The sequence below is a fragment of the Molossus molossus genome, unplaced genomic scaffold (assembly GCF_014108415.1).
Source record: "Molossus molossus isolate mMolMol1 unplaced genomic scaffold, mMolMol1.p scaffold_m16_p_7, whole genome shotgun sequence".
In the NCBI taxonomy this organism is placed as follows: Eukaryota; Metazoa; Chordata; class Mammalia; order Chiroptera; family Molossidae; genus Molossus; species Molossus molossus.
In genome coordinates, this window is record NW_023425401.1 from 62,373,704 (window position 1) to 62,401,204 (window position 27,501).

The following is a 27,501-nucleotide window of genomic DNA, read 5'->3' on the forward strand; positions in this document are numbered from 1 at the left end:
AAAACAAAAACAAAAAAAAACAAGCAAAGCCCTAAGTGAGCAGCAGGAAGGAAATAATAAATATCAGAGTAGAAATAAACAAAATTGAGTCTAAAAAATTAAAAAGATCAATGAGACCAAGAGCTGGCTCTTTGAAAAGGTAAACAACATTAGTAAACCTTTAACCAGACTCGGCAAGAAAAAGAGAGAACAGATCCAAATAAATAAAAGTGGAAATGAAATAACAGATGTAACAATTGATACAAAAAAATACAAAGGGTTGTAAGAAAATACGAATAACAAGTATATGCCAACAAATTGAACAATCTGGACAAAATGGATAAATTTCTAGAAACATACAATCTTCTAAAACTAAATCAAGAAGTATAAGAAAACCCAAATAGACAGATCACAACTAGTAAAATTGAAGCAGTAATAATAATAATAATTAATTACAGTGGCTTTGTAGTATAACCAAAAATCTGGTAATGTGATCCCTCCAACTTTGTTCTTTTTCAAGATTGCTGTGGCTATTTGGGGTCTTTTTTTTTTTTTTGGTTCCATATGAACTTTTGAAGTATTTGTTCTAGTTCTGTGAAGTATGTTGCTGGTATTTTGATGGGGATTGCATTGAATCTCTAGATTGCTTTGGGTAATATGGACATTTTAATGATGTTAATGCTTCCAATCCATGAACAAGAGGTATGTGCTTCCACTTTTTTATATCTTCCTTTATTTCTTTTTTCAATGACCTGTAGTTGTCTGCGAATAGGTCCATTATTTCTTTGGTTAAATTTATTCCTAGGTATCTTAATTTTTTTGCTGTGATGGTAAATAGAATTTTTTTTTAGTTTCTCTTTCTGTCAGTTGATCATTGGTGTATAAGAATGCCATTGATTTCTTGATGTTAATTTTGTATCCTGCTACTTTGCCAAGTTCATTTATTAAGTCTTGTAAATTTTTGATGGAGTCTTTGTGGTTTTCTATGTATAGTATCATGTCATCTGCAAATAATGACATTTACACTTCCTCCTTTCCAAATTGGATTCCTTTTATTTTTTCTTCCTGTCTGATTACTGTGGCTAAGACTTCCAGTACTATATAAATAAGAGTGACAAAAGTGGGCATCCTTGCCTTATTCCTGTTCTTAATGGAAATGCTTTTAATTTTTGCCCATTGAGTATGAATTTGGCTGTAGGTCTTTCATATATGGCCTTTATTATGTCGAGATATGATCCCTCTATTCCCAGATTGCTGAGTGTTTTTATCAGAAATGGGTGCTGGATTTTGTCGAATGGTATTTCAGCATCTATGGAAATGATCATATGATTTTTATCTTTCATTTTGTTTATGTGGTGTATTACATTTATTGATTTGCAAATATTGTACCAGCCTTGCATCCCTGGGATGAATTTCACTTGGTCATGGTGAATAATTTTTTTGATGTATTTCTGGATTTGATTTGCTACTATTTTATTCAGGATTTTGGCATCTATGTTCATCAGGGATATTGGCCTGTAGTTTTCTTTCTTTGTGGTGTCCTTCTGGTTTTGGAATTAGAATTATGCTGGCCTCATAAAATGAGTTTGGATGTCTTCCTTCTTGAATTTTTTGAAATAGTTTGAGGAGAATGGGTATTAGTTCTTCTTTGAATGTTCAGTAAAATTCCCCCATGAAGCCATCTGGGCCTGGACTTTTGTTTCCTGGGAGAGTCTTGATTACATCTTCGATTTCTTTTGTTGTTATTGGTCTGTTCAAGTTTTCTATCTATCTCTGATTCAGTTTTGCGGTACTGGCAAAAGAACAGGTGGATAGATCAATGGAACAGAATAGAGAACCCAGAAATAGACCCAAGGCAATATGCTCAATTAATACTTGAAAAAATGGGCAAGAGCATACAGTGGAGTCAAGACAGCCTCTTTAATAAATGGTGTGGGGAAAATTGGACAGCTACATGCAAAAAAAATGAAGCTAGACCATCATCTTACACCCTACACAAGAATAAACTCAAAATGGATAAAAGACTTAAATGTGACTCATGGCTCCATAAAAATACTAGAAGAAACTGTAGGCAACAAGATTTCAGACATCATACGCAGCAGAATTTTCACGGATACATCACCTAAGGCAACAGAAACAAAGGAGAAAATGAATACATGGGACTACATCAAACTCAAAAGTTTCTGCACAGCATAAGATACAATCATCAAAATGGAAAGTCTACCCACTGTATGAGAGAGCATAATTGCCAATGATACATCAGATAAGGAGTTAATTTCCAATATATATAGAGTGCTCATATGACTCAACAAGAGGAAGACAAAGAACCCAATTAACAAATGGGCAGAGGAACTAAATAGACACCTCTCCAAACAGGACATACAAATGGCCAAGAGACATATGAAGAAATGCTCAACATTGCTAGTCATCAGAGAGACGCAAATTAAAACAACAATGAGGTATCACCTCACACATGTCAGAATGGCAGCCATCAACAAATCATCAAACAACAAGGGTTGGCGAGGTTGTGGAGAAAAGGGGACTCTAATACACTGCTGATGGAAATGCAGACTGGTGCAGCCACTATGGAAAAATTGAACTGCCAATGACCCAGTTATCCCACTTCTAGGAATATACCCTAAGAAGTCTGAAACACCAATCAGAAAGAATATATGTACCCCCATGTTTGTAGCAGCACTATTTATAATAGCTAAGATCTGGAATTAGCCCAAATGTCCATCAGTAGATGAATGGATAAAAAGCTGTCGTACTTATAATACACAATGGAGTACTATGCAGCTGTAAGAAAGAAAAATCTCTCATCCTTTGAGACTACATGGAGGGACCTGGAAAGCATTATCCTAAGCAAAACAAGCCAAACAGAGAAAGACAAGTATCATATAATCTCACTTATTTGTGGAATATAATGAACATAACAGTCTGAGGAATGGGGTAGTCCCAGAGACATGGAAGTGGGGTACAGACTGTCAATACCCAGAAGAGCGCGTTGTGGGGGAGTGATAAACCACAGAACTTATATGCATGTATGCATGACAATGGACATGGACAACAAAGCTGAGGACAGGGCAGGGAGGGAGGGGTATGGGGAATCATGGGGGGAAAAGGAGAAACATCTGTAATAAAAATAAATTAATTAATTAATAATAAAAAAAGAAGTGAGCCTGGTTGATATGGCTCAGTGGTTGAGCATCAACCCTTGCACCAAGAGGTCACCGGTTCGATTTCCAGTCAGGGGGTTGTGGGCCTGATCCACAGTGGAGGGCATGCAGGAGGCAGCCAATTGATGTTCTCTCTTATCTGTGTTTCTATCTCTTTTTCCTTCTCCCTTCCTCTCTCTCTAAAATCAATAAAGAAAAATTATTAAAAAATAAATAAATAAAAGGCATCTAAATTGGAAAGGAGGAAGTGAAACTGTAACTATTCACAAAAGACATGATATTGTACATAGAAAATCCTAAAGACTACACCAAAAAACTACTAGATTTAATAAATGAATTTGGCAATGTAGCAGGATACAAAATTAACATCCACAAATTGATGGTATTTTTATACACCAATAATGAATACTCAGAAAAAGAAACAAAAAATAACCACAATCCTACTTACCATTGCAACAAATAAGATACCTAAGAATAAACGTAACCAAGGAGGTAAAAGGCCTGTATTCAGAGAACTACAGGACATTCAAAAAAGAAATAGAGGAAGATATAAAAAATTGGAAGCGCATACCATGTTCATAGTTTCGAAGAGTCAACATCATTAAAATGTCCATACTACCCAAAGCAATCTATAGATTCAATGTAACTCCCATGAAGCCAGAAAAGACCCCAAATAGCCACAGCAATCTTGAAAAACAAGAACAAAGTAGGAGGAATCACATTTCCAGATACCAAGTTAGAGTACAAAACCATTATAATAAAAACAGCCTGGTACTTGCACAAAAACAGGCATATAGATCCATGGAACAGAACAGAGAACCCAAAAATTGACCCAAGACAGTATGCTCAATTAATATTTGACAAAGATGGCAAGAGCATACAATGGAGTAAAGACAGCCCCTTTATTAAATGGTGTGGAGAAAACTGGACAGCTACATGCAAAAAAATGAAACTAGACCACCAACTTACACCATACACAAGAATAAACTCAAAATGAATAAAAGATTTAATGTAAGTTATGAAACTATAAAAATCTGACAAGAAAATGTAGGCAGTAAAATATACATCACATGTAGCAGAATTTTTACCAATACATCACCTAGGGCAAGAGAAACAAAGGTAAAAAATTAATACATGGGACTACATCAAACTAAAAAACTTCTGTACAGCAAAAACAAAACAAAACAAAAACACCAGCATGAAAACAAAAAGTGAACCCACTCTGGGAGAATATATTTGCCAATGATACATTGGATACAAGGTTAGTTTCCAAAATATACAATTACTCATAAACTCAACAAAAGAAAGACAAACTATCCAATTTAAAAAAATGAGCTTAGAATCTGAATAGACACTTCTCCAAAGAGGACATACAAATGGCCAAGAGACATAGGATAAAATGCTCAACATCACTAATCATCAGAGAGATGCAAATTAAAACGGTTATGAGGTATCACCTCACACCTGCCAGAATGGCTACCATCAACAAATCATCAAACAGCAAGTACTGGTGAGGATGTGGAGAAAAGGGTATTCTAGTACACTGCTGGTGGGAATGCAGACTGGTGCAGCCACTGTGGAAAATAATATGGCATTCTCTCAAAAACTTAAAAAATGGAACTGCTGTTTGACCCAATGATCCCATTTCTAGGAATATACCCTAAGAAGCCTGAAACCTCAATCAGAAAGAATATATGCATCCTTATGTTCATAGCAGTGCTATTTACAATAGCTAAGATCTGGAAACAGCCCAAATGTCCATCAGTAGACAAGTGGCTGAAAGGCTGTGGTACATTTATAAAATGGAATACTATGCAGCATAAGAAGGAAAGATCTCTTACCCTTTGAGATGACATGGAGGGACCTGGAGAGCATTATGTTGAGCGATATAAGCCCGTCAGAGAAAGACAAATATCACGTTCTTACTTATTTGTGGAATATAATGAATAAAATAAGCCAACAAAGAAAAGAGATCCAGAGACATGGGAGTAGGGAACAGACAGACAAACCTCAGAAGGAAGGGGTTTAGGGGAGAGGAAAGAGAGAAACCGAAGAACCTCTATGCACATATGCATAACCAATGGACACAGACAACAGTGCTCTGAAGCAGGGAAGGGGGACTGGAGCTGGAAGGAGGGTGTCAACAACAAACGAAGGACATCTGTAATACTTTCAACAATAAAGGTAAATGTAAAAAAAACCCACACAATTAATTTTCTTACATGTAGGGATGATTATGGGGGGAATGCCATCTCTAAATGGGAGTTTTTCTGAAACACTGAGAAGGAAATATCCAGGCAATGCACATGCCAAATGTACATAAACTAAGAAACTGATTTTTTTTTCCCAGCATGTCTGAAGGAACTGAAGGTGAATAAATAAATCTGTTACAGAAAAAAAAAAAATAATAGCTCGAAATACAGAAAAAAATGAGACAGACACCCTGAAATGAGGCATATACAATCTTGAGAATATGGGTATATCATGTTCTAATAAGAGACATCCCATACAGAGAAGAAAGGACAGATGGACAAGCTATAATTCAACAAATCATACGGGAAAAAAAATTCCTGAAGTGAAGAAATACATGCAGATATCCTGTGAAGAACATTCTACATTGTTTCCAGAAAGAAAGAATGGGCTGTGGTGTACTTAATGTGTTCAAGATCCAGAGCAAATATTATGCTTACCAGTCCTCTTGTCTACATGACAGCATTATATTAAATTCTAATTAGTGAATGAGACAAATAATAATTGACAGAAAAGAAGCATATTAAAATAGTCTTTTTTGGAATTTTGTGTATATATGAACATATAAAAAAAAGTATTATAACACCAAAATGGAAAAAATAGCTTAGTACTGTTTAATTATATTAATGTGTTTTTAAACAAAGAAGTATGGTTTTTGTTTGTAAGCCTTAACTTTTGAAGATTTGTCAGTGATAGCCTCAAAATTGATCTCCACTGTATATTGATGTTTAATGAAGAGGTAAATAAAATTCGTATTTTACAATAAATTACAAAAATTGAAATACTACTAATAGCTTTGTAATTTTAGGATTGATTCTTTCATGCAGAGTATAATGTAGAGTACGCTATTTATTAAAGATAAGTAATAAAAAATATGCTAATTTAAAGTCTAATGATACATTTTTAAAATTCAGCACTTACCACAGAAATTGTTTAGAATGTAGACAAACAAAAGATTTTTTTTTTCAAGGAGAAGTAGTTTATCTCCAACATGGTTTAGAATTGCTGGTGCATTGTGATAATAAAAGCAGTCCAAATTTTATTTTTTATTATGATTTTTTATCCTCATCCAAGGAGATTTTTTGTCCATTTTTTGTTCAGATAGAGTGGGAGGGCTAGGAAGAGAGAGAGAGAGAGAAACATCGACATGAAAGGGACACATCAAGTGGAAAACAGCCCAAACTTTAGTTGGTTTTACTATTAGCTTAACATTTTTCTACAGACAACACCCCCCGCTAGTGACTTATACTTTATGTCACCCCTTCCACAACTCCACAGTTGGCAGCAACTGAGAACAAATTACAAAGAAAAAATCTCTGAATCAGACTACTGAGAGAAAAAGACTCCAACCCCTGCATTCCTGATGAAGCCATGTATTACTTACTTGGTAAAGCAAAAGAAATATTCAAGGATATGCTCCAGAATATATTGCCTATATAGCCCTTCTATGAAAAATGTTTGAGGAAAGACCTGACAAAACCAACAATGAAAAAAGATACCTCAATAAGGGGGAATATAAATGAAGCTTGGAATGTATGAACACAGACATCCCTCACCCCCACACACATTACATAATTCTGGATTATCACAACTATTGAAGAATGGCCAGGGATGAGGAACGTCTCACCCTCGGGCCATATAAGGCCCACAAAATCAATACCAGCTAACATCACATAACACACCGAAGCAGTTCCAGCCATCACAATAGGGGTGAGTTAATTAAATGTTTGACCAAATATAGCAGGCTAATTTTTTTTATCCTCACCCGAGGACATTTTTCCTTTTTTTTTTTTTTTTGTTCAGATAGAGTGGGAGGGAGAGAGAGGAAGAGAGAGAGAAACATTGACGTGAAAGGGACACATCGAGTGGTTGCAACCTGCACCACCCAACCAGGGCCGGGGACAAACTGCAACAGAGGTACGTGCCCTTAGTGGGAACCAAACCTGGGTCTCTCGGGACCGCAGGCTGATGCTCTAACTGCTGAGCCAAACTGGCCAGGGCTAGCAGGCTAATTTTTAAGTTGATAATTTTGTATGGCCTGTGAATAATGTTATAAATATTCAAATGGACTTTGGCAGAATAAAGGTCCCCCACCCCTGCATGATAGAAGAAATTTTTATTCTAAATTATTTCAGTATACCTAGGAGTTACTGAGTATGTGTGGCAAAATGGGGAGAAAAGATGAGATGCAGAAGATAACTGAAAGTATGATAAGGTTCTTGAAAGGGTTAATAACTTTTTATTTATTATTATTTTTTTTATCCTCACCGAGGACATTTTTGCATTTATCCTCAGATAGAGCAGAAGGGAGAGAGAGAGGAAGAGGGAGAGAAGCATCAACATGAGAGAGACACATCGACTGGTTACCACCCACACAACCTCAGCCAGGGCCAGGGACAAACTGCAACCAAGGTATGTGCCCTTACCGGGAACCAAACCCAGGACTCTCTGGTCCACGGGCCTGTGCTTTAAATGCTGAGCCAAACTGGCCAGGGCGAAAGGGTTAATAACTTTTTAAAGGATAAAGGCAAAAGCTTGCAAAAGGTGGAAACTGTGAAAAATGTGTTGCTTGCGTGACCTTTGCTCAGACTTCTGGTGAGTATGGATTATTGGATTATCCACAAGGCAATGAATCACCCAGCAGATGCAAAATGTGATACCAGACCAGTCCAAATGCAAAGTGGACAATGGGCCATGCAGAGTACATCAGCAGGAACTGCCAGAAGCTAGAAGCAGAATATATAACCTACACACCAACTGTTATTTGAGCCTGACCCCTTTTCAGGTCCAGCCCGCCTGCACCCAGATGCATGCAATAAAATTGTTTTGCTCTACATTGGCCTTGTGTTGTGGATGTGATCTCCCATTGGCTCAGACCTTCTAGTTCTATTTGAGTTTGCAGAAGGGGGAGTGAATGGAGTGTTGATTAGGGAATAATGTGTCAGAATGCAAGAAATATTTGTATGTGATTATGGAAACATTTTAGAGACAGCAAACATTGGTGCAGTGGATAAGTATAATAGAATTTCTATATTAACAATAGGAAAAACATGGAATGATAGCAATTTTCTCAGACCAGAAATAAAAAAGAAAGTATAATTTTTAAAAAGTAGCATATATAAAATAAGGTGGAATATAATCAAGTATATGGATATTTTTCTCATTATGAAAAGTTAATTATCCCATTAAGAACAGAGATTATGAGTTAAGATAAAAAAAAACCTAAATAAAAAACCATTATAGTAATCATTGATGCAGAAAAGAATCATCAATGGGTACTAAAACAATTGTGTAAAAAATATGTACAAATACTGTCCTCACAGATATTTAACTATTTCCAAAGTAGACATTGTAGCTTTTCAGTGGAAAAAACTGGAGGGTACCACTTTAACCACATTAATATCACCAATAATGGAAAAAACTGGTATCATGTACCTCTAATTGTGATTTACCAAGACAAATATAGCACCTCTTATGTAGTATTTCTTGCAAAACTTCATACCTAAATGTAATAGGAAAGTACTGGGACATCCAAGAGTCTGAAACCATCCAAAATGAGAAACAGTCTACAAAATAACTGGCCTGGACTCTTCAAAATATTACTATTATGAAAGACAAAAAAGACTGAGGCACTCTTAGAGATTAAGGGAGATTAGGAAGATAGGACAACTACATGAAAATGTGATCCCAGATTAGGAAAAAAATTATTATACATAAAACAGTATTATAAGATTGATGAAATTTGAATATGATCTGTGCATGAGATAATAGTTCTATACTAATGTAAATTTCCATAAAGTATTTAGGAGGTTCAGTATATTTGCAGTTTACTCATCCCTGGTTTGGCCAACACACACGCGTGCGCGCGCGTGCGCGCACACACACACACACACACACACACACACACACACTGGGGGATGAGAAGCAGAGAGAGAATGTATGTGGCAAAATATTAACAGTTGGTGAATTTAGAGTTTATTATCCTAGTCTTCCAACTTTTATGTCATTTTTTAAAAAGTTTAGAAAACTGCATTCATATTGTTTACAAGAAACACACAAAGAAAAAGAAACACTAAGGAATGGCAAAAAAAATCACCAGGAAAAATAAAGTATTGGAATTTAACATTAAGAGTTAAACTTGATAAAGAAGAACATAATATTGGAAAAATTGGACAGCTACATGCAAAAAAATGAAACTAGACCATCAACTTACACCATACACAAAAATAAACTCAAAATGGATAAAAGACTTAAATGTGACCCATGAATCCATAAAAATTCTAGAAGAAAATGTAGGCAACAAAATTTCAGACATCATACAGAGCGGAATTTTCACTGATACATCACCTAAGGCAACAGAAATAAAGGAGAAAATGAACACATGGGACTACATCAAACTCAAAAGCTTCTGCACAGCAAAAGAAACAATCATCAAAATGGAAAGGCAACCCACTGTATGGGAGAACATCATTGCCAATGATGTATCAGATAAGGGGTTAATTTCCAATATATATAGAGTGCTCATACAACTCCACAAAAGGAAGACGAAGAACCCAATTAAAAAACGGGCAGAGGAGCTGAATAGACACCTCTCCAAAGAGGACATACAAATGGCCAAAAGACATATGAAGAAATGCTCAACATCACTAATCATCAGAGAGATGCACATTAAAACAACAATGAGGTATCACCTCACACCTGTCAGAATGGCCGCCATCAACAAATCATCAAACAACAAGTGTTGGCGAGGGTGTGGAGAAAAGGGGACTCTAGTACACTGCTGGTGGGAATGCAGACTGGTGCAGCTGCTATGGAAAACAATATGGTGCTTCCTCAAAAAATTAAAAATTGAACTTCCATTTGACCCAGTGATCCCACTGCTGGGAATATACCCTAAGAAACCTGAAACACCAATCAGGAAGAATATATGTATCCCCATGTTCATAGCAGCACTATTTACAATAGCTAAGATCTGGAAACAGCCCAAGTGTCCACCAGTAGACGAATGGATAAAAAAGCTGTGGTACATATACACAATGGAGTACTATGCAGCGGTAAGAAAGAAAGATCTCTTATCCTTTGAGACGACATGGAGGGACCTGGAAAGTATTATCCTCAGTGAAAGAAGCCAAGCAGAAAAAGACAAATACCACATGATCTCACTTATATACGGAATATAATGACCATAACAGTCTGAGGAATACAGTAGACCCAGACACATGGAAGTAGGGCACAGACTGACATCCCTCAGAAGAGGGGATGGGGGGGTGGGGGGGTGGGAAGAGATAAACCACAGAACTTATATGCATGTATGCATGACCAATGGACATGGACAACTAAGCCGGGGCAGGGTGGAGGTGGGGTGTGGTGGGGGTGCCAATGGGGTAAAAAGGTAAAATATCTGTAACAAAAAAATAAATAAAAATTCATAAAAAAAAAGAAGTACATAATGTAAACTGCAACATTTATAAAGAAGATATAGTAGTCAAAATGCCCCAAACAACAAAACAGTAAAAAGTATAAAAATAAAAGTACTAGAAAAATACGAACTGGAAAAAAATATCCTTGGTAACACATCTCAACATACAGCAGATGAAAATAAACAAAAATTTATAGTAGTGGAAAATGTATATTCAATAATTATATATAATAAATGACCTATAATATATAAAATATAAATATACCTAATCTTAAATCCCACAAATAAAAGTTTATTTACAAAGAAACCCTTAACAATTTTTAATTTAATTTATTGGGGGGACACTGGTTACAAAACTACACAGGTTTCAAGTGCACAACTCAATAAAACATCAACACACTGCGTTGTGTGCCCACTGCCCAAAGCAAAGTCTCCTTCTGCCCCCATTTATCCCTCCTTTGCCCACCTCTACCTATCCCCACTTCTTTTTTCCTTGGCTACCATACTGTTATCTGTGTCTATGTGATCACGTATATATAGAAATACACACACACACACACACACAAACAAACATATATCTATATGTATATATATATATGAGTTTTTTTTTATTTAATCCCTTCACTTTCCTTCATCTAGCCCCAACACCCCACCCCTATGAGAGCTGTCAACAATTTTTAAAATTAAGATTTCACAACATACATTGCTGATTGTAATCCAATAAAATTGGAAATAAACAATGACAAGATCATCAAAATGTCTTATCTATTTGAAAATTGAAATATGCTTCTAAATAACCTTGATTCAAAGACAAAATTAAAAGAAAACATAGAAACTATCTGAAAATCTTTACACAGAGAAAAGGAAAAAATTTTAAACATTTTATTTTGGTCTTTTCTATCCTCTCATGAAGTCAAACATCATGATTTCATTTCATTGATCTTTGTATTGTTTCAATAAAAAGTTGACTTAAATATATTATTTTTTGATATGATAGAAAGATGCAGCTTATCTTTATGTGAAATTAAATTTTTATTTATTTTACTAAACCCCAAATTACCTAAACATATTTTCAGTTTTAAGTTTTTGTCATGGTTATTAAACTTCAATTTATAATCTTAAATTATATTTTGAATTTCAACAGTTTACAAGAATATCTGGAAAGACAAAATATATCTCAGTTTTGTGATGTTGAAGAGAATACAACTAATGTTAATAAGTTTATTGATATCTTCTTCCCTGATTTTAAAAGTATATCAAAATTAGAAAAGACACTGGCATTACTTCGACCAGATCTCTTTCAAGAAAAGAAAGGTAAGAAATAAGATGTAAATTGTTTATTTTATAAATGAACTTGAATACACCTTAGTGTAATTACATTAAAATATATTATTTTATACAGACTGACAATCTCCAGAAGGGGGGAGGGGAGATAAACCACAGAACTTATATGCATGTATGCATGAACAATGGACATGGACAGAAAGCTGGGGACAGGTCAGGGAGAGGGAGAGGGGGGAATCAGAGGGGGAAAAAAAGAAACATCTGTAACAAAAGGAAATAAATTAATTAAAAATATATATTATTTTAGTATTTGACTTTGAAGAAAAAGCATCTAAAGTAAGAAATTTATTTACTATTAACTTACTAACTTTTCAATTATAAATAAGACATTTATGTAGTTAAAGAGTTTACAAAATATTTTCTAACCTATAAATTTGTTAGAGAAGATTTTAACATGGCAGGAATTATTACATAATAAAGATTGTAAGCTTTGATTTCTAAAATGCCTTAATTCAAAGCTTGGGTCAACCCTTCATTAATAGTGTGATTTGAAAAAGATGCTTTATCAAGTCTCTTTCTTCAAATACAGAATAATATTAAATGCAGATTCTAATAGAAAAATAAGAAAATAAATTGAAAAAACAATAAACAAGTTCAGCTGTGTCAGTGTGGGTCAGTGAATTAGCATCATCCAATGGACTAAGAGGTCTGGGTTTGATTCCCGTTCAAGACACATACCCAGGTTGTGAGCTTAATCCCCAATAGGGGATGTGCAGAAGGCAGCTAGATAGATGTTTCTCTCTCACATTGATGTTTCTATCTCTCCCACCCTTCCTTTCTCTCTAAAAAATTAATAAAAACATATTTTTAAAAATTTTAGATGCAAATGAGAATACATAAATACAGTGCCTACACATAAAATGTGCTAGTTATTTCTAACCTAATCCCATATTCACGTAGCAGAGTGAACATGGCAGAGTAAGAATACAAACCATAAATTCACACTATTAATTCTTTTTCATATCTAATGTATGAAAATACTATATTTGTATATTGACCTTGCATTCTCTGATTTGCTGAACTCAATTTAGAAGCTTTGATGTAGTCTCCTTGAGAATTTCTATTCAGACCAGATTTCTCAACCTCAGGCCTACTTACATTTGGGGCTAGATAATTTTTGGTTGAGGGAGGCTGTGTCATGTGTATTTTAAAATGTTCACAGTAGCCCTGGCCAGTTTGGCTCAGCGGTTAGAGCGTCGGCCTGCGGTCCTGAGAGACTCGGGTTCGGTTCCCGCTAAGGGCACGTACCTCGGTTGCAGTTTGTCCCCGGCCCTGGTCGGTTGTGCGGGTGGCAGCCACTCGATGTGTCCCTTTCACATTGATGTTTCTCTCTCTCTCTCTCTCTGTTCCTCTCTCTCCCTCACACTCTACCTGAACAAAAAATGGAAAAGTGTCCTCGGGTGGGGATAAAAAAATAAATAAATAAATAAAATAAAATGTTCACAGTATTCTTGACCTCTACTCATTAGATGCCAGTAGAATTTCCATCCCTGTCATGCCCTGTTGTGACAAAAAAATGTCTCCAGACAATGTCAAGTACATTTCTGGGGAACAAAACCTCTGGCTGAGAACTACTGATATAGGTAATATCATTGCAAATCAAGACAGTTATACCACTTCCTTTCTAATCTGTATACTTTTATTTAATTTGCTTTCCACATTGCACGGACTGGCTAGAAATTCCTGTATGACAATGACTCGGAGAGGTGATAGTAAATAGGTTTGCTATGTTCCTGACCTTAGAGTGAAAGCAGTCAGTTTTTTACCATTAAGTATAATGTTAATGCTATATATCCTTTATCAAATTAAGGAGATTCCCACAAATCCTCAGAAAAAAGCAACAGAAAAGCAGCAGGACAGGCCATATAACCAGGGACACTGGTAGGATCTGCGGAGGCAGGAGAGGGTGGCAGGCTGGGAGCTCACAGACAGCAGCAGTCTTAGCTGTGAGCAGTGCCATTGGGGAATAAAGACCAAGTCCGTTCCACAGTGCAGAGAGGCAGGACAAAGCCCTTAAATAGCCACAGACACTCACCTGGAGGCTACAGCAGACGGAGGGCAGACTAAGCTGGAACTCTCTGGGGACACCCAGGATTTGGAGGGCACTCAGAATTTTTGCTGAGTTGCGGCCACAAAGGATGGTGGCCAGTGTGCTCCTTCCCTGAGCTGTGGGGAAAAGCAGCAGCCCCATCCCCCACAAGAGATTCAGCCTTTCCCAGGTGAGGCAAAGAAATGCAAATTGAGGTTCATTAATAACCAGCATCTATCCCACCCTCTGGAAATCCTCTAATGCAGAACACCAGGGCTACATTCCAAGGCACTGAGTAACAGACTACCAGCCACCAGGAAAAAGCTAGAGGATAACTGAACCTTTCCTGGGCTTGCAAATCTACCCAGGAAAGTAAGACTTGAGAGTGATGTTTATTTAACGTGTGCCCACCCAGGCTTAGCCAAACCCAGTAGAGGCAGCTACAAACAGCAGGACACCAACACCCACAGGAAAAATTTGGCAGGCTCCGAAACCCACTGAGATAGCCAAAATGGTGAAACAAAGAAACAAATCCCAAATGAAAGATCAAGAGAACTCTATTGAAGATGAAATCAATGAAATGCAGCTAAGCAAATTATCAGAGGTAGAGTTAAGAGCCATGATCTTCAGGAAGCTTAACAGCATGAGTAAGAATATCAGCACAATGAGTAAAGATATAGAAACATTGAAAACCAAACAAGTGGAAATGAAGAATGACATAGCAGAAATTAAGAACACATTGGAAGGACTAACCAGCAGAGTAGAGGAAGATGAGGACTGGATCAGTGAATTAGAAGATGGTAGGAAAAAAATCAACCATCAGAAAACCGAAAGGAAAAAACAATTAAAAACAGGAAGACAGCTTAAGAGAACTGTGGGACAACTGGAAATGTAATAACATTCACATTATAGGCGTCCCCGAAGAGGAAGAAAATGGGCAAGAGTTAGAGAATATATTTGAAGAAATAGTAACAGAAAACTTTCCTAACCTGGTGAAAGAAGTAGGCATTCAATTTCAAGAAGAACAGGAAGCCCCAAGTAAGAAGAACCCCAACAGGCCGACACCAAGACACACAGTAATTAAAATGACAAAAATTAAAGACAAGGAGAGAATCCTAAAGGAAGCAAGAGATAAGCAACAGGTTACCTACAAAGGAAAGCCCATAAGGCTCTCAGCTGATTTCTCAAGAGAAATACTACAGGCCAGAAGGAAGTGGGATGAAGTAATCAAGGTCATGAAAAACAAGGATCTGAATCCAAGACTACTCTATCCAGCAAGGCTACAATTCAAAATGGACGGTCAAATAAAGAGCTTTCCAGACAAAGAAGGCTAAGGGAATATATTAACACCAAACCAGCACTGCAAGATAGGCTAAAAGGACTGTTGTAATTAGTAGAAGAAAAAGGAAGAAAAATATAACCACACTAAACAAAAATGGCAATAAAGAAGTACATATCAATTATCACCTTAACAGGGAATGGTTTGAATGCTCTGATAAAAAGACAAGGGGTAGCTGACTGGATAAAAAAGCATGACTCACATATATGTTGTTCACAAGAAACCCACATCACAACAAAAGACTCACATAGGTTGAAAGAGAAGGGATAGAAAAAAAAAATATGTCAAGTGAATGGGAAACAAAAAACTGCTGGGGTAGCAATACTCATATCTGATGAAATAGATTTCAAAATAAAGACAATAACTAGAGACAAAGAAGGCCACTACATAATATTGAAAGGTTTTATTCCGCAGGAAGATATAACCTTGGTAAACATATATGCACCCAATATAGGAGCACCAAAATATATTAAAAATCTTCTAGAGGACTTCCAAGGAGAAACCGACAGCAATACAATCATAGCAGGGGACTTCAACACCCCGCAGACACCACTGGATAGATCTTGTAGATAAAAAATTAACAAGGAAACACAGACTCTAAATGAAGTGCTAAATCAAATGGATTTTATAGATATCTACAGAGAATTATACCCCAAAACTGCAGAATTCACATTCTTCTCAAGTGCACTTGGGACATTCTCAAAGATAGACCTCATGTTATGGCACAAACTAAGTCTGTACAAGTTCAAGAAGACTGAAATCATATCAAGCATCTTCTCAGATCACATGGCATAAAACTAGAAATCAACTGCAACAAGAACATTCAAAGACATTTGAAAACATAGAGGCTAAATAGCATGTTATTAAACAATGAATGGGTTACCACGGCAATCAAGAAAGAAATTAAAAACTTCCTGGAAATCAGTGAAAATGAACACACAACAACACAATATCTATGGGATGCAGTGAAAGCAGTTCTGAGAGGAAAGTTCATAGCACTACAGGCCGACCTCAAGAGGCAAGAAAAATTCCTAATAAACTATCTAACCTCACAACTTAAAGAACTAGAAAGCAAACAAAAAGAAAACCCAGAGCAAGTAGAAGGAAGGAAATAGTAAAGATCAGAGCAGAAATAAATGACATGTAGACCAAAAAAGCAATTCAAAGGATCAATGAACCAGGAAGAGGTAGAAAACTTGAACAGACCAATAACAACAAAACAAATTGAAGATGTAATCAAGACTCTCCCAGCAAACAAAAGCCCAGGCCGAGACAGCTTCACATGGGAATTTTACCAAATATTCAAGGAAGAACTAATACCCATTCTCCTCAAACAATTTTAAAAAATTCAAGAAGAAGGAAGACTTCCAAACTCGTTTTATGAAACCAACATAATTCTAATTCCAAAACCAGAAAAAGACATTACAAAGAAAGAAAACTACAGGCCAATATCCCTGATGAACATAGAAACCAAAATCTTGAACAAAATACTAGCAAATCAGATCCAGCAATACATCAAAATAATTATTTACCATGACCAAGTGGGATTCATCCCAGAAATGCAAGGCTGGCACAATATTTGCTAATCAATAAATGTGATACATCACATAAACAAAATGAAAGATAAAAATCATATGATCATATCAATAGACACTGAAAAAGCATTCAACAGAATCTAGCACCTATTTCTGACAAAAATGGTCAGCAATCTGGGAATAGAGGAATCATATCTTGACATAATAAAGGCCTTATATGAAATACCTATAGCCAACATCATACTCAATAGGCAAAAATTAAAAGCATTTCCCTTAAGAACAGGAACAAGACAGGGATGCCCACTTTTGCCACTCTTATTTAACATAGTACTGGAAGATTTAGCCATAGCAATCAAACAGGAAGAAAAAAATAAAAGGGATCCCAATTGGAAAGGAGGAAGTGAAACTGTCATTATTCGCAGATGTCATGATACTGTACATAGAAAACCCTAAAGACTCCATCAAACATTTACTAGACTTAAATAAATTTGGCACTGTAGCAGGATACAAAATTAATATCAAGAAATCGATGACATTTTTATACACTAATGATGAACTCACTGAAATAGAAACTAAAATTCCAACCCATTTACCATTGTGGCAAAAAAATTGAGATACCTAGGAATAAACTTAACCAATGAAACAAAGGATCTATTCGCAGAAAACTACAGGTCATTGAAAAAAGAAGTAGAGAAAGATATAAAAAAGTGGAAGCACATACCTTGTTCATGGATTGAAAAAAATTTAACATCATTAAAATGTTTATACTACCCTAACCAATCTATAGATTCAATGCAATCCCCATCAAAATACCAGCGACATACTTCCCAGAACTAGAACAAATACTTCAAAAGTTTATATAGAACCAAAAACAAAACAAAACAAAAAAAAAAACTTTGAATAGCCACAGCAACCTTGAAAAAAAAAGAACAAAGCAGGAGGGATCACATTATCAGATTTCAGGTTATACTGCAAAACCACTGTAATCAAAACAGCCTGGTACTTGCACCAGAAAAGACATATAGACCAGTGGACCAGAACAGAGAACCCAGAAAAGGACTGAAGGAAAATGCTCAATTAATATTTAACAAAGTGTGCAAGAGCATACAGTGGAGTCAAGACAGCCTCTTTAATAAATGGTGTTGGAAAAATTGGACAGCTGCATGCAAAAAATGAAACTAGACTATCAACTTCCACCCTACACAAGAATAAACTCAAAATGGATAAAAGACAAATTGACTCATGAATCCATAAAAATCCTAGGAGAAAATGTAGGCAACAAAATTTCAGACATTATACGCAGCAGAATTTTCACTGATATATCACCTAAGGCAACAGAAACAAAAAAGAAAATGTACACGTGGGGACTACATCAAACTCAAGAGCTTCTGCAAAGCAAAAGATACTATCATCAAAATGGAAAGGCAACCCACTGTATGGGAGAGCATCATCGCTAATGATATATCAGATAAGAGGTTAATTTCCAAAATATGTAGAGTACTCATGCAACTCAACAAAAGGAAGAGAAAGAGGAACTAAATAGACACCTCTCCAAACAGGACATACAAATGGCTAAGAGACATATGAAGAAATGCTCAACATTACTAATCATCAGAGAGATGCAAATTAAAACAACAGTGAGGCTTCACCTTACACTTCTCAGAATGGCTGCTATCAACAAATCATCAAACAACAAGTGTTGGCGAGGGTGTGGAGAAAAGGGGACTCTAGTACACTGCTGATGGGAATTCAGACTGGTGCAGCCACTATGGAAAACAATATAGTGCTACCTCAAAAAATTAAAAATTGAACTTCCATTTGACTCAGTGTTCCCACTTCTAGGAATATACCCTAAGAAGCCTGAAACACCAATCAGAAAGAATATGCGTACCTCCATGTTCGTAGCAGCACTATTTACAATAACTAAGATCTGGAAACAGCCCAAATGTCCATCAGTAGACGAATGGATAAAAAAGCTTTGGTAGATATACACAATGGAGTACTATGCAGCTATAAGAAAGAAAGATCTCTTATCCTTTGAGACGACATGGAAGGACCTGGAAAATATTATCCTAAGCAAAACAAGCCGAGCAGAGAAAGACAAATAACATATGATCTCACTTATTTGTGGAATACAATAAACATAACAGTCTGAGTAATGGGGTAGTCCCAGAGACGTGGAAGTGGGGTACAGACTGACAATCCCCCGAAGAGGGGGTAGCTGGAGAGATAAACCACAGAACTTATATGCATGTATGTATGAACAATAGATATGGACAACAAAGGTGGGGACAGGGCAGGGAAGGAATCAGTGGGGGGAAAAGGAGAAACAGCTGTGACAAAAATGAATTAATTAATAAAAAAATAAAAAATAAAAAATCATGAATGAATGTTGTATTTTCTCAAATATTTTTCTCTACTTACATGATTATTTTTTTCCTTAAGTTTAATAATATGACAACGACTGTGATTTTTGTATGTGAAAGCAACTTTGCATTCTCCAGATAAACCACACTTGGTTGTTATATATTGTCCTTTTTACATATTTCTGGATTGAATTTTTAAATATTTTGCTGAAGACTTATGTGCTTATAGTCATGAGGATTATTTGTTGTTTTCTTGCAATGTTTTTATCTTGTTTTGGTGTCAGCCTAATGTAGGCCTAATAAAATGAGATAAGTTGTCACTCCTCTTGATTTTCTAGAAGAGAGAGTTTATAATTGATATCACATCTTTCTTAAATATTATCAGAATTTACTGGTGAAACTATCTGGGCCTAGAATTTTTTTTCTTTGGAATGTTTTGTTTGCCTTTTAAAATCTTTCTTAATATTTACATACTCGTTAAATGAGTAGATTTTATAAATAAGAACTGTTGTAGATTTATAGAAAAATTAAGATAGTACAGAGGTCCCATATACTGCTTAGCAGTTTCTCCTGTTAAAAGAAGAAACTTAATTGTAAGAGTATATCACAATAAATATAAAATGTAATATATTTTGTGATAAATTTTTATAATTAGTGAACCAATATTGATACATTGTTATTGACCAAAGTCCATAGTTTACATTAAAGTTCTTTTATTTTGTACATTCTGTGAGTTGTGCATGTCATATATCCCTTTACAGTATCATACAGAATAGAATCACCTGTTTGTTTCTCCCTTTCTCTCTCCTTACCCCAGGCAACCACTGCTCTTTTTGCTTTCCTTATTCTTTTCCCTTTTCCAGAATGTCAAATAGTTGGAAACAACAGTATGTAGCCTTTTCATACCAATTTCTTTTTCTTAATATGTATTTCAGGTTCCTCCATTTGTTTTTGTTACCTGATTACTCATTTCTTTTTATTGCTGAATAATATTCCATTTTATAGATGTACCAAAGTTTATCCAGTTATCCATTGAAAACATCTTTGTTGCTTTCAGTTTTTGGCAGTTATGAATAAAGCTGGTACAGATTTTTTTTTTTTTTTTTTGCATGTGTAGACATAAATTTTCACCTCAGCTGGGAAAATACCTAGGAGTATGAATACCAGCTCATATGGTTAAATTATGTTTAACTTTGTAAGAAACTGTCAAATGCCTTCCAAAATGGCTGTAACATTTTCAATTCTAAACATTAATTAATGCAAGTTCCTGTTGCTCTACAACAATATTGAGTTGGTTATTCTGTTGGTTTTGTTTTCCTTTCTATGTAAACTTGAGAATAAATTTATCGTTTCCCATATCCACAAAATTACTTGCTGGGCTTTTGATTGGGATTGTGTAGAATGTAGAGAACAGGTAGGAAAGAACTGACATCTTAAGATTATTGAGTCTTCCTATCCATGAACAATGAATATATTCCCATTTTCTAAGATCTTTGATGCTTGTCACCAGAGTTTTTTTAGTATTTCTCATTTAGGTTCTGTACATATTTTGTTAGATCTGCTCATATATTTCATATCTGTGTACTAATGTAAATGGTATTGTTTAAAATTTCAAATTCCAAAGTTCATTGTTAGTATATAAGAAAGTCATTAACTTTTGTATATTAATTGTAACCTGCAACTTTGCTTTTATAGTTTATTATTAATTCCAGGAGTTTTGTAGTTGTTTCTTTGGGATTTTTCTACATAGACAATCATGTCATCTGTGAACAAAGATAGTTTTATTTTCTCCTTCCCAATCCATATACTCTTTCTTTTCTTTTCTTGTGTTATTTCACTAAGTTTTGCAATATGATGTCAAATAGGAGCGGTGACTGCCTTGATCCCAATCTTAGAGATAAAGCACATAGTGTAGAGAATATTTGCTAATGAGATACTTCAATGTGTGTGTGTGTCTATATGATTCTTATGTCATGAAAAATTGGAAATGGCATTATAATTTGATGTGTTGAGAATATTGTCACTGAGAGTTAAAATCTAATGAGCTATTTTTGAAAATTTAAAAATTTTATGATGGAATAAAATGCATCATATTCCCTAATAATAATATATTTTCTATTGTATGTATGACCAATAACCTAGTAATTTAAAACATGTTATGTGACTTTTTATTTAGAGGATGTTTTTAATATTATTCAAGATGAAGGTTTTAAAATACTGATGCAAAGAGAAATAGTATTATCAGAAGAAGAGGCAAAAACACTGTGTAAGGAATATGAAAATGAAGATTATTTTGGAAATCTTATAGAAAACATGACCAGGTAACATAGATTTCAGGTGTGGAAAGCATGGTCTGATTTATTTGTGAATCATTTAAATCTTCTCTTATCCTTTCTTTATGCTTAAGTTGCCAGAACTTTCAATTCTGTAAACAAGTACTGAGTCTATTTTTTTGCCAATCTCCCTCCCATGTCGATTCTCTGCTCAAGTGTCTGTCTTCTCTAGGCTTCCTGGAGGGTTATTGGAACAATGGAAATATCCCAAGTGAAGTTGCTAGAGTCCAGTTGAGTTGAATGCCAGAAATCCTAGGTGTGCAACATCATCATTTCCAAGCAGAGAACTGATTGAGTCTCAGGGGCTTTGGTAATCCTAAAGATTACTAATTCTAGGAGAAGCATGAGATGCTAGAAATCTGTCAGGTTTCTAGAAGACTAAATGAAATAGCAACTGAGGCAGAAATCTAGCAAGAGTATATAAATCAGCAGGATTATGGGAACAATATAGGAACCACTCTATTAGAACCAAGATCCTTCTTTTCCCTTCATTTCTCTGCTTTCATCATTTTATAAATATGCTTTTAAGAATACACCAATGGCCTGGCTGGTGTGGCTCAGTGGTTGAGCATCAACCCATGCACCAAGAGGTTGCTGGTTTGATTACCAGTCAGGGCACATGTCCAGGTTGTGGGCCCAATCCCCAGTGGGGGGCATGCAGGAGATGGCCAATCAATGTTTTCTCTCATCAATGTTTCTAACTCTTTCTCTCCTTTCCTCTCTCTAAAAATCCATGAAGAAAAAAAAATATTAAAAAAAAGAATACACCAATAGATAGAATAAAGTTTTCTTCTTCACCATACTCCAAAAGGGAAAAAAAAGAAAAGAAAACACCAATGTAAATTAATTTTAGACTCAAAAAAGGATTGTCTTGACTTTATGTAGTCTATTTTACAAATACATCTGTATTATGTATATATAATTAGCTATTGAGTCATTTTTTGACTTTTTTTTTTCTTTTCTAAAAGTGGTCCATCTCTAGCTCTTGTTTTATTAAGAGAAAATGGTTTACAACACTGGAAAGAGTTAATTGGACCAAGCACTGTTGAAGAAGCCAAAGAACGTCTTCTAGAGAGGTTGGATTCATATCATGGGTCCCAAACTGTTTTCATGGGAGCCATTATAATTTACTTTTGGATATAGGGAACAGGAACTATGGCTATAGCTCAAGGGAGGTTCTTAGGATAGCTACTTTTCCTGGGTCAGGAGTGTACTGCTATTGACTGGAGGCCCAGTCCAGCGCCAACCTGAATACTGCTAAGGCTTTGCAAGAAAAGGCTGTGACTGTTTGGTTTAGAGCTGGGAAGAAAGTGGTCGGTACCCAGGCAAAAGGCCAACTCTTGGCAAAAATTTGTACTCCATCTACCATTTAGGAAAAAATTTTTTGAGAAGGCTGTGCTGGTAGCTGTATGCTCTTTAGTTGATCATAAGCATTTGTCATTATTATACTTCATAACTTGGCAGAAACCATTACTAAGTTAATTTACTGATGAACTATAGATATCAACTAAACTTTGTAATCAATTTAACACCTGGTATACTACCTTGCACATAGGGAGAACTCTGTAAATATTTTAAAAATCTTAACTGTTAAGCTTGCTATCACCTGGGGAGTGGGGATAATATCTCATGCATCTCCATTCTTGGGATGTAGCTGATAGAAACTAACTGAACTGCAATTTGCTTGAATTCTTTGTGCCAGTTGCCGAGTAGGATTCAATTCTGGGGAACAAAGGCTTTCCTTTCAAATGAGCAAGAATAGAGAAGCTCTATCAGGCCCAGCAAACTAGACACATGTTTACACAGTAAATAAAAGTATTTATGAAACATTACTTATATAAATGTCTAAATATTTTCTTTTGGGCAGGCTATCTTGAATTTGACTTGTATTGAATGGGCACATTTTACCCCTTGTTTATCCCTACTCACTTATACATTTGCTCCTGTACCAGAAAATAACTGTCAAGGATGATGTGGGTTGAACAATGTAAATAGTGTAAGCAGAGTGCCACAGATCCTATTAATGAAATGTAGCATAGAATTCAATGTATAATATTAGAGAGAGGAACTACTTTCAACACAAAGCCTATGTCCATAGGCACACTATTCAGGCAATTGTGGTTCCAAGTGTGGATGTAGTGCACCAGCACAGAGACATTTTCTCCAGGTGAAAGTACTGACTGACTGCCTCTTCCACCCCATTACTATAGTGAAGATTCCCATCCAGAACCCTTATGATTCCTATGTTGCCACAAGTTCACAACTAAACCTAAACATTATATTTGATTGACTCCCCTTTTCCAATTTCCTTGGTTCTACCCAAGTCTTTCCGTTTGTTTTAGAAGTAACTTTCAACAGAACTCTGTCCCTTTCTGCACTCAAGTATCAGATTTTGCACTCTGCATTGCTTAATCTGATATATGGTCACTGCATAAAAATATAATAACCCCTCTCTGCTATCCTTATGCACACACACTCAAACTTACAAACATACACACACTTTTTAAAATAATCATGTCTAGTGGCATAAGAACGGGGTTGATTGTAGCTCTCTGCCTTGAATGGAATAAGTGCTGGTGATCATTTAGCTGTTTTTATTAATTATTGTGCAAATTTCCTATCCCTGGCAATTACAGGCTGCAAGGGTTGTGGGCTGCAAGAATCTACAAATTAGATGTGTGAGATCGTCAAGGCCTGAGTAGGAAGGTCAAGTTGGATAAGGCAAAAATGGGTCACTGAAATCAGACAGGCAAGAAGAGAGTCTTGAAACTGAGGACAGAAAACCAAGTGTCTAATGATGTCACTATTAACAGGAAGGGACATTATTCACCATCACTGGATTTTGGGTGTTGGCTGCTCAAGATTGTGTGTAAAGGGCAGAAAATACAATGAACAATGAGCATCTCTGCTGTTAAAATATACATGGATAGATAGACAGACAGACAGACAGACAGACAGATAGAGACAGAAAAAAAAAGGAGCAAAGAACATCACGGAATAACAATTGACTTAAGAGGTATATATTTATCTATTATGCAGAAACTGAACCAGAATAAATTATCTAACCCAATATGACTTGTCTAGGACCATCAACATCACTACTGCTTCTTTATATTAAGCTGTCCTTTAGGCTCCTTCTTTGTTGCTACTGTTGCTTACCAGGAAGGTTGCATTGCAGTTTCTCCTGGATTTAAAGTTTATAGTTTGGTATCTTTGGTATAGAGTCAAATGTCATCTCTAGTGCTTGACATTATTTAATGGTGAAAGAAGGGAAAGGAATATTAAGAGCTTAATATTCACCATATATTTCAAATACATCAAGTGATTACATCCTCAAAATCATCCTCCTAAATAGGTTTTATTATCATATTTATGTTTAAGACAACTAAAGCACAGAGGGGTTCAGTAATATCACATAGCTAGCAAGTAGTGTGATCAGGATTTTATAGTTCATGCTTTGTCACTGCACTAGGGCATCCACTCCTTATTTACAGTATCTGTCAATTTCCATTATCAGGATTATTTAAATGCCCATGTCCTTTCTTTCTAAAGATTATTACATCCTTATAACAAAGTAGAATGCCCCAAACACTCTGTAATTAATTCCTTTTCCACTATGCCTAGATCAGGGATGAGTTTTTATTGCTTGATAATTTTTAAACAATTTATATAAATAGTGTTACATTGTATGCTATATTATGTTATGTTACGCTATGTTATCTTATGTTCTGCTATAACAGTTTTAAACTTGATTTCTTTTCCAAAGTTTATGCATACAATTTGCAACGAAAAGTTTTCCTATCAACCAGTTGTATGGAAGTGATTCATTAGAAGCTGCTGAAATGGAAATACAGTATTTCTTTCCCCCTCAAAACACTTTAGCATTGATTAAACCTCATGCAACACATGAACAAAGAGGTAAATGTTTAAAAATAAAAGCCTATTTATACATTTTCTTCAAATTTAGTGAAGTTTTTCAAACTACAGAAAAGTTGAAAGAATAATGCGATGGACACCTTCATCTCCATAACATAGCCATCAAAGTTTAGGTTGTTGGTGAGATTTTGACAAGATTTACTTTAATTTCCTCGATGGTTCCCTTCTACTTCAGGAAGCAGAGTTCAGATTGGTTCTCACCTTCAATTCATATCTAGCAAGAAATTTCTTGACATTTGTACCATAGAGATGAAAACATGCTTTCACTTTTAGCACAGGAGCAGATCCCTTCCTCTCTCACTTTTATATTCCACTCTAAATTTCGGATGGTTCCTGGAAGTCTGGATTAAAGAGTTTGAACACCTACAATAACATATTAAGTTCTTCTGAAGGTCAATCTGGTACTTTTTAAGTTCAATTTAGTTTAGCATAGTTTTGGTTTTTAAAATTACAGTATGCAAATAAAACTTACTTTTCCTAGTTCTTTTAATCTACTTGAACATGGAGCAAAAGTGGAGACAATCTGAATGATTAGCAAATATCTATTTTCTCTAGAGGAGATCTTCAGTATTATTAAAGAGGCTGGATTTGATATAACACAGATGAAGGAAATCCTGCTAACCAAAGAGCAAGCGGACAAAATTTATTTTAAAATAACAAATAAAGACTTCTATAAAGATGTATTGGAAATATTATCTGAGTAAGTTTCTGATATACAGTTCATTGTAGAAACTGAAAAATATAAAAATTAAAAGATTTTCTTCATCTTCATGAAAAGACAACTTAGAAATACTTTTGGTTCACTTTATTCCTATGTCCTTCCTTTCTTCCATATCTTCCTCTCTCTCCCTCCTCCCTTCCTCTCCTTATTCCTTCTTTCTTTCCTTTGATTTTACTTCTTTCCTTCCTGTTTTAAAATTAGGTTCCACATTAGATGTAGAGGCTATCTGGGTTTAAGTCCCTGTTTATCAATATACTTTTTCTATGTCTTACAATGGGGATAGTAATAGTACCTACCTCAAAGGTTTGTTGTGAGGGCTAAATAATCGATACATTAAAAGTACTTGCAACAGTGCTTGGAATATATCCCTAGAATTAAACTACAACATTTTTCTAGTGTGTGTATGCGCGCGCGCACCCACACACACAAATCCTGTTAGAAGAGGGATAAATAAAACAAACAAAAAAGCATAAAATTATGCTAATAAGTACAAAGAATAAAAAAAAAAGCTCTCTGTATAAAGCTGTGGCACTGTCTTTAGCCATATATGAACTCTGTACAGTTGCAAGTGGTCCAAGTCTTCTAAAAGTATTGTTATTTGCAGGGGTCCATCTGTGGTCATGATTCTGACCAAGTGGAATGCTGTTTCAGAATGGAGACGATTAATGGGTCCCACAGACCCAGAAGAAGCAAAGCTACTGTCCCCAGACTCTATCCGAGCCAAATTTGGAATAACTGTTTTGAAAAATTGTGTCCATGGATCGTCTAATATCCAGGAGGCAATGGAGACGATTAATAGAATATTTGAAGAGTTTGTTCCTGAAAATTCTGAGGAACACTAAAAGTATACTACTTTTTAAATAACTTACTTCTTTTTCTTTGGTTGTTACAATGACTAGGTCTAGGACAAGGTTGTTCTGATCAGAACATTCCCCTTGTTCCTGAATTTAAACTATTTCTTTCCAGACACATTACATTGTTTCATAGCAGCCTTGAAGCCTCAAAGCCAAGATACCAGGGACCTGGGAGATAGTGGGGCAAGAAAGATACCTTTGAGTTTACAAGCCTTAG

At 35.5% G+C, this 27,501-nt stretch overlaps 1 protein-coding gene across 1 annotated transcript in view; it reads left to right on the forward strand.

The window, feature by feature from the left end:
• NME8 (NME/NM23 family member 8) overlaps positions 1–27,272 on the forward strand; it is a 75,572-nt gene extending 48,300 nt beyond the window's left edge. Inside the window, exons 10-15 of the mRNA XM_036246318.1 lie at positions 11,972–12,141; positions 21,617–21,761; positions 22,742–22,849; positions 25,540–25,691; positions 26,265–26,409; positions 27,035–27,272. Coding sequence (XP_036102211.1) covers positions 11,972–12,141; positions 21,617–21,761; positions 22,742–22,849; positions 25,540–25,691; positions 26,265–26,409; positions 27,035–27,272 — 958 coding nt within the window. The remainder of the gene's footprint in view (positions 1–11,971; positions 12,142–21,616; positions 21,762–22,741; positions 22,850–25,539; positions 25,692–26,264; positions 26,410–27,034) is intronic.
• Positions 27,273–27,501: the final 229 nt, after the last annotated feature.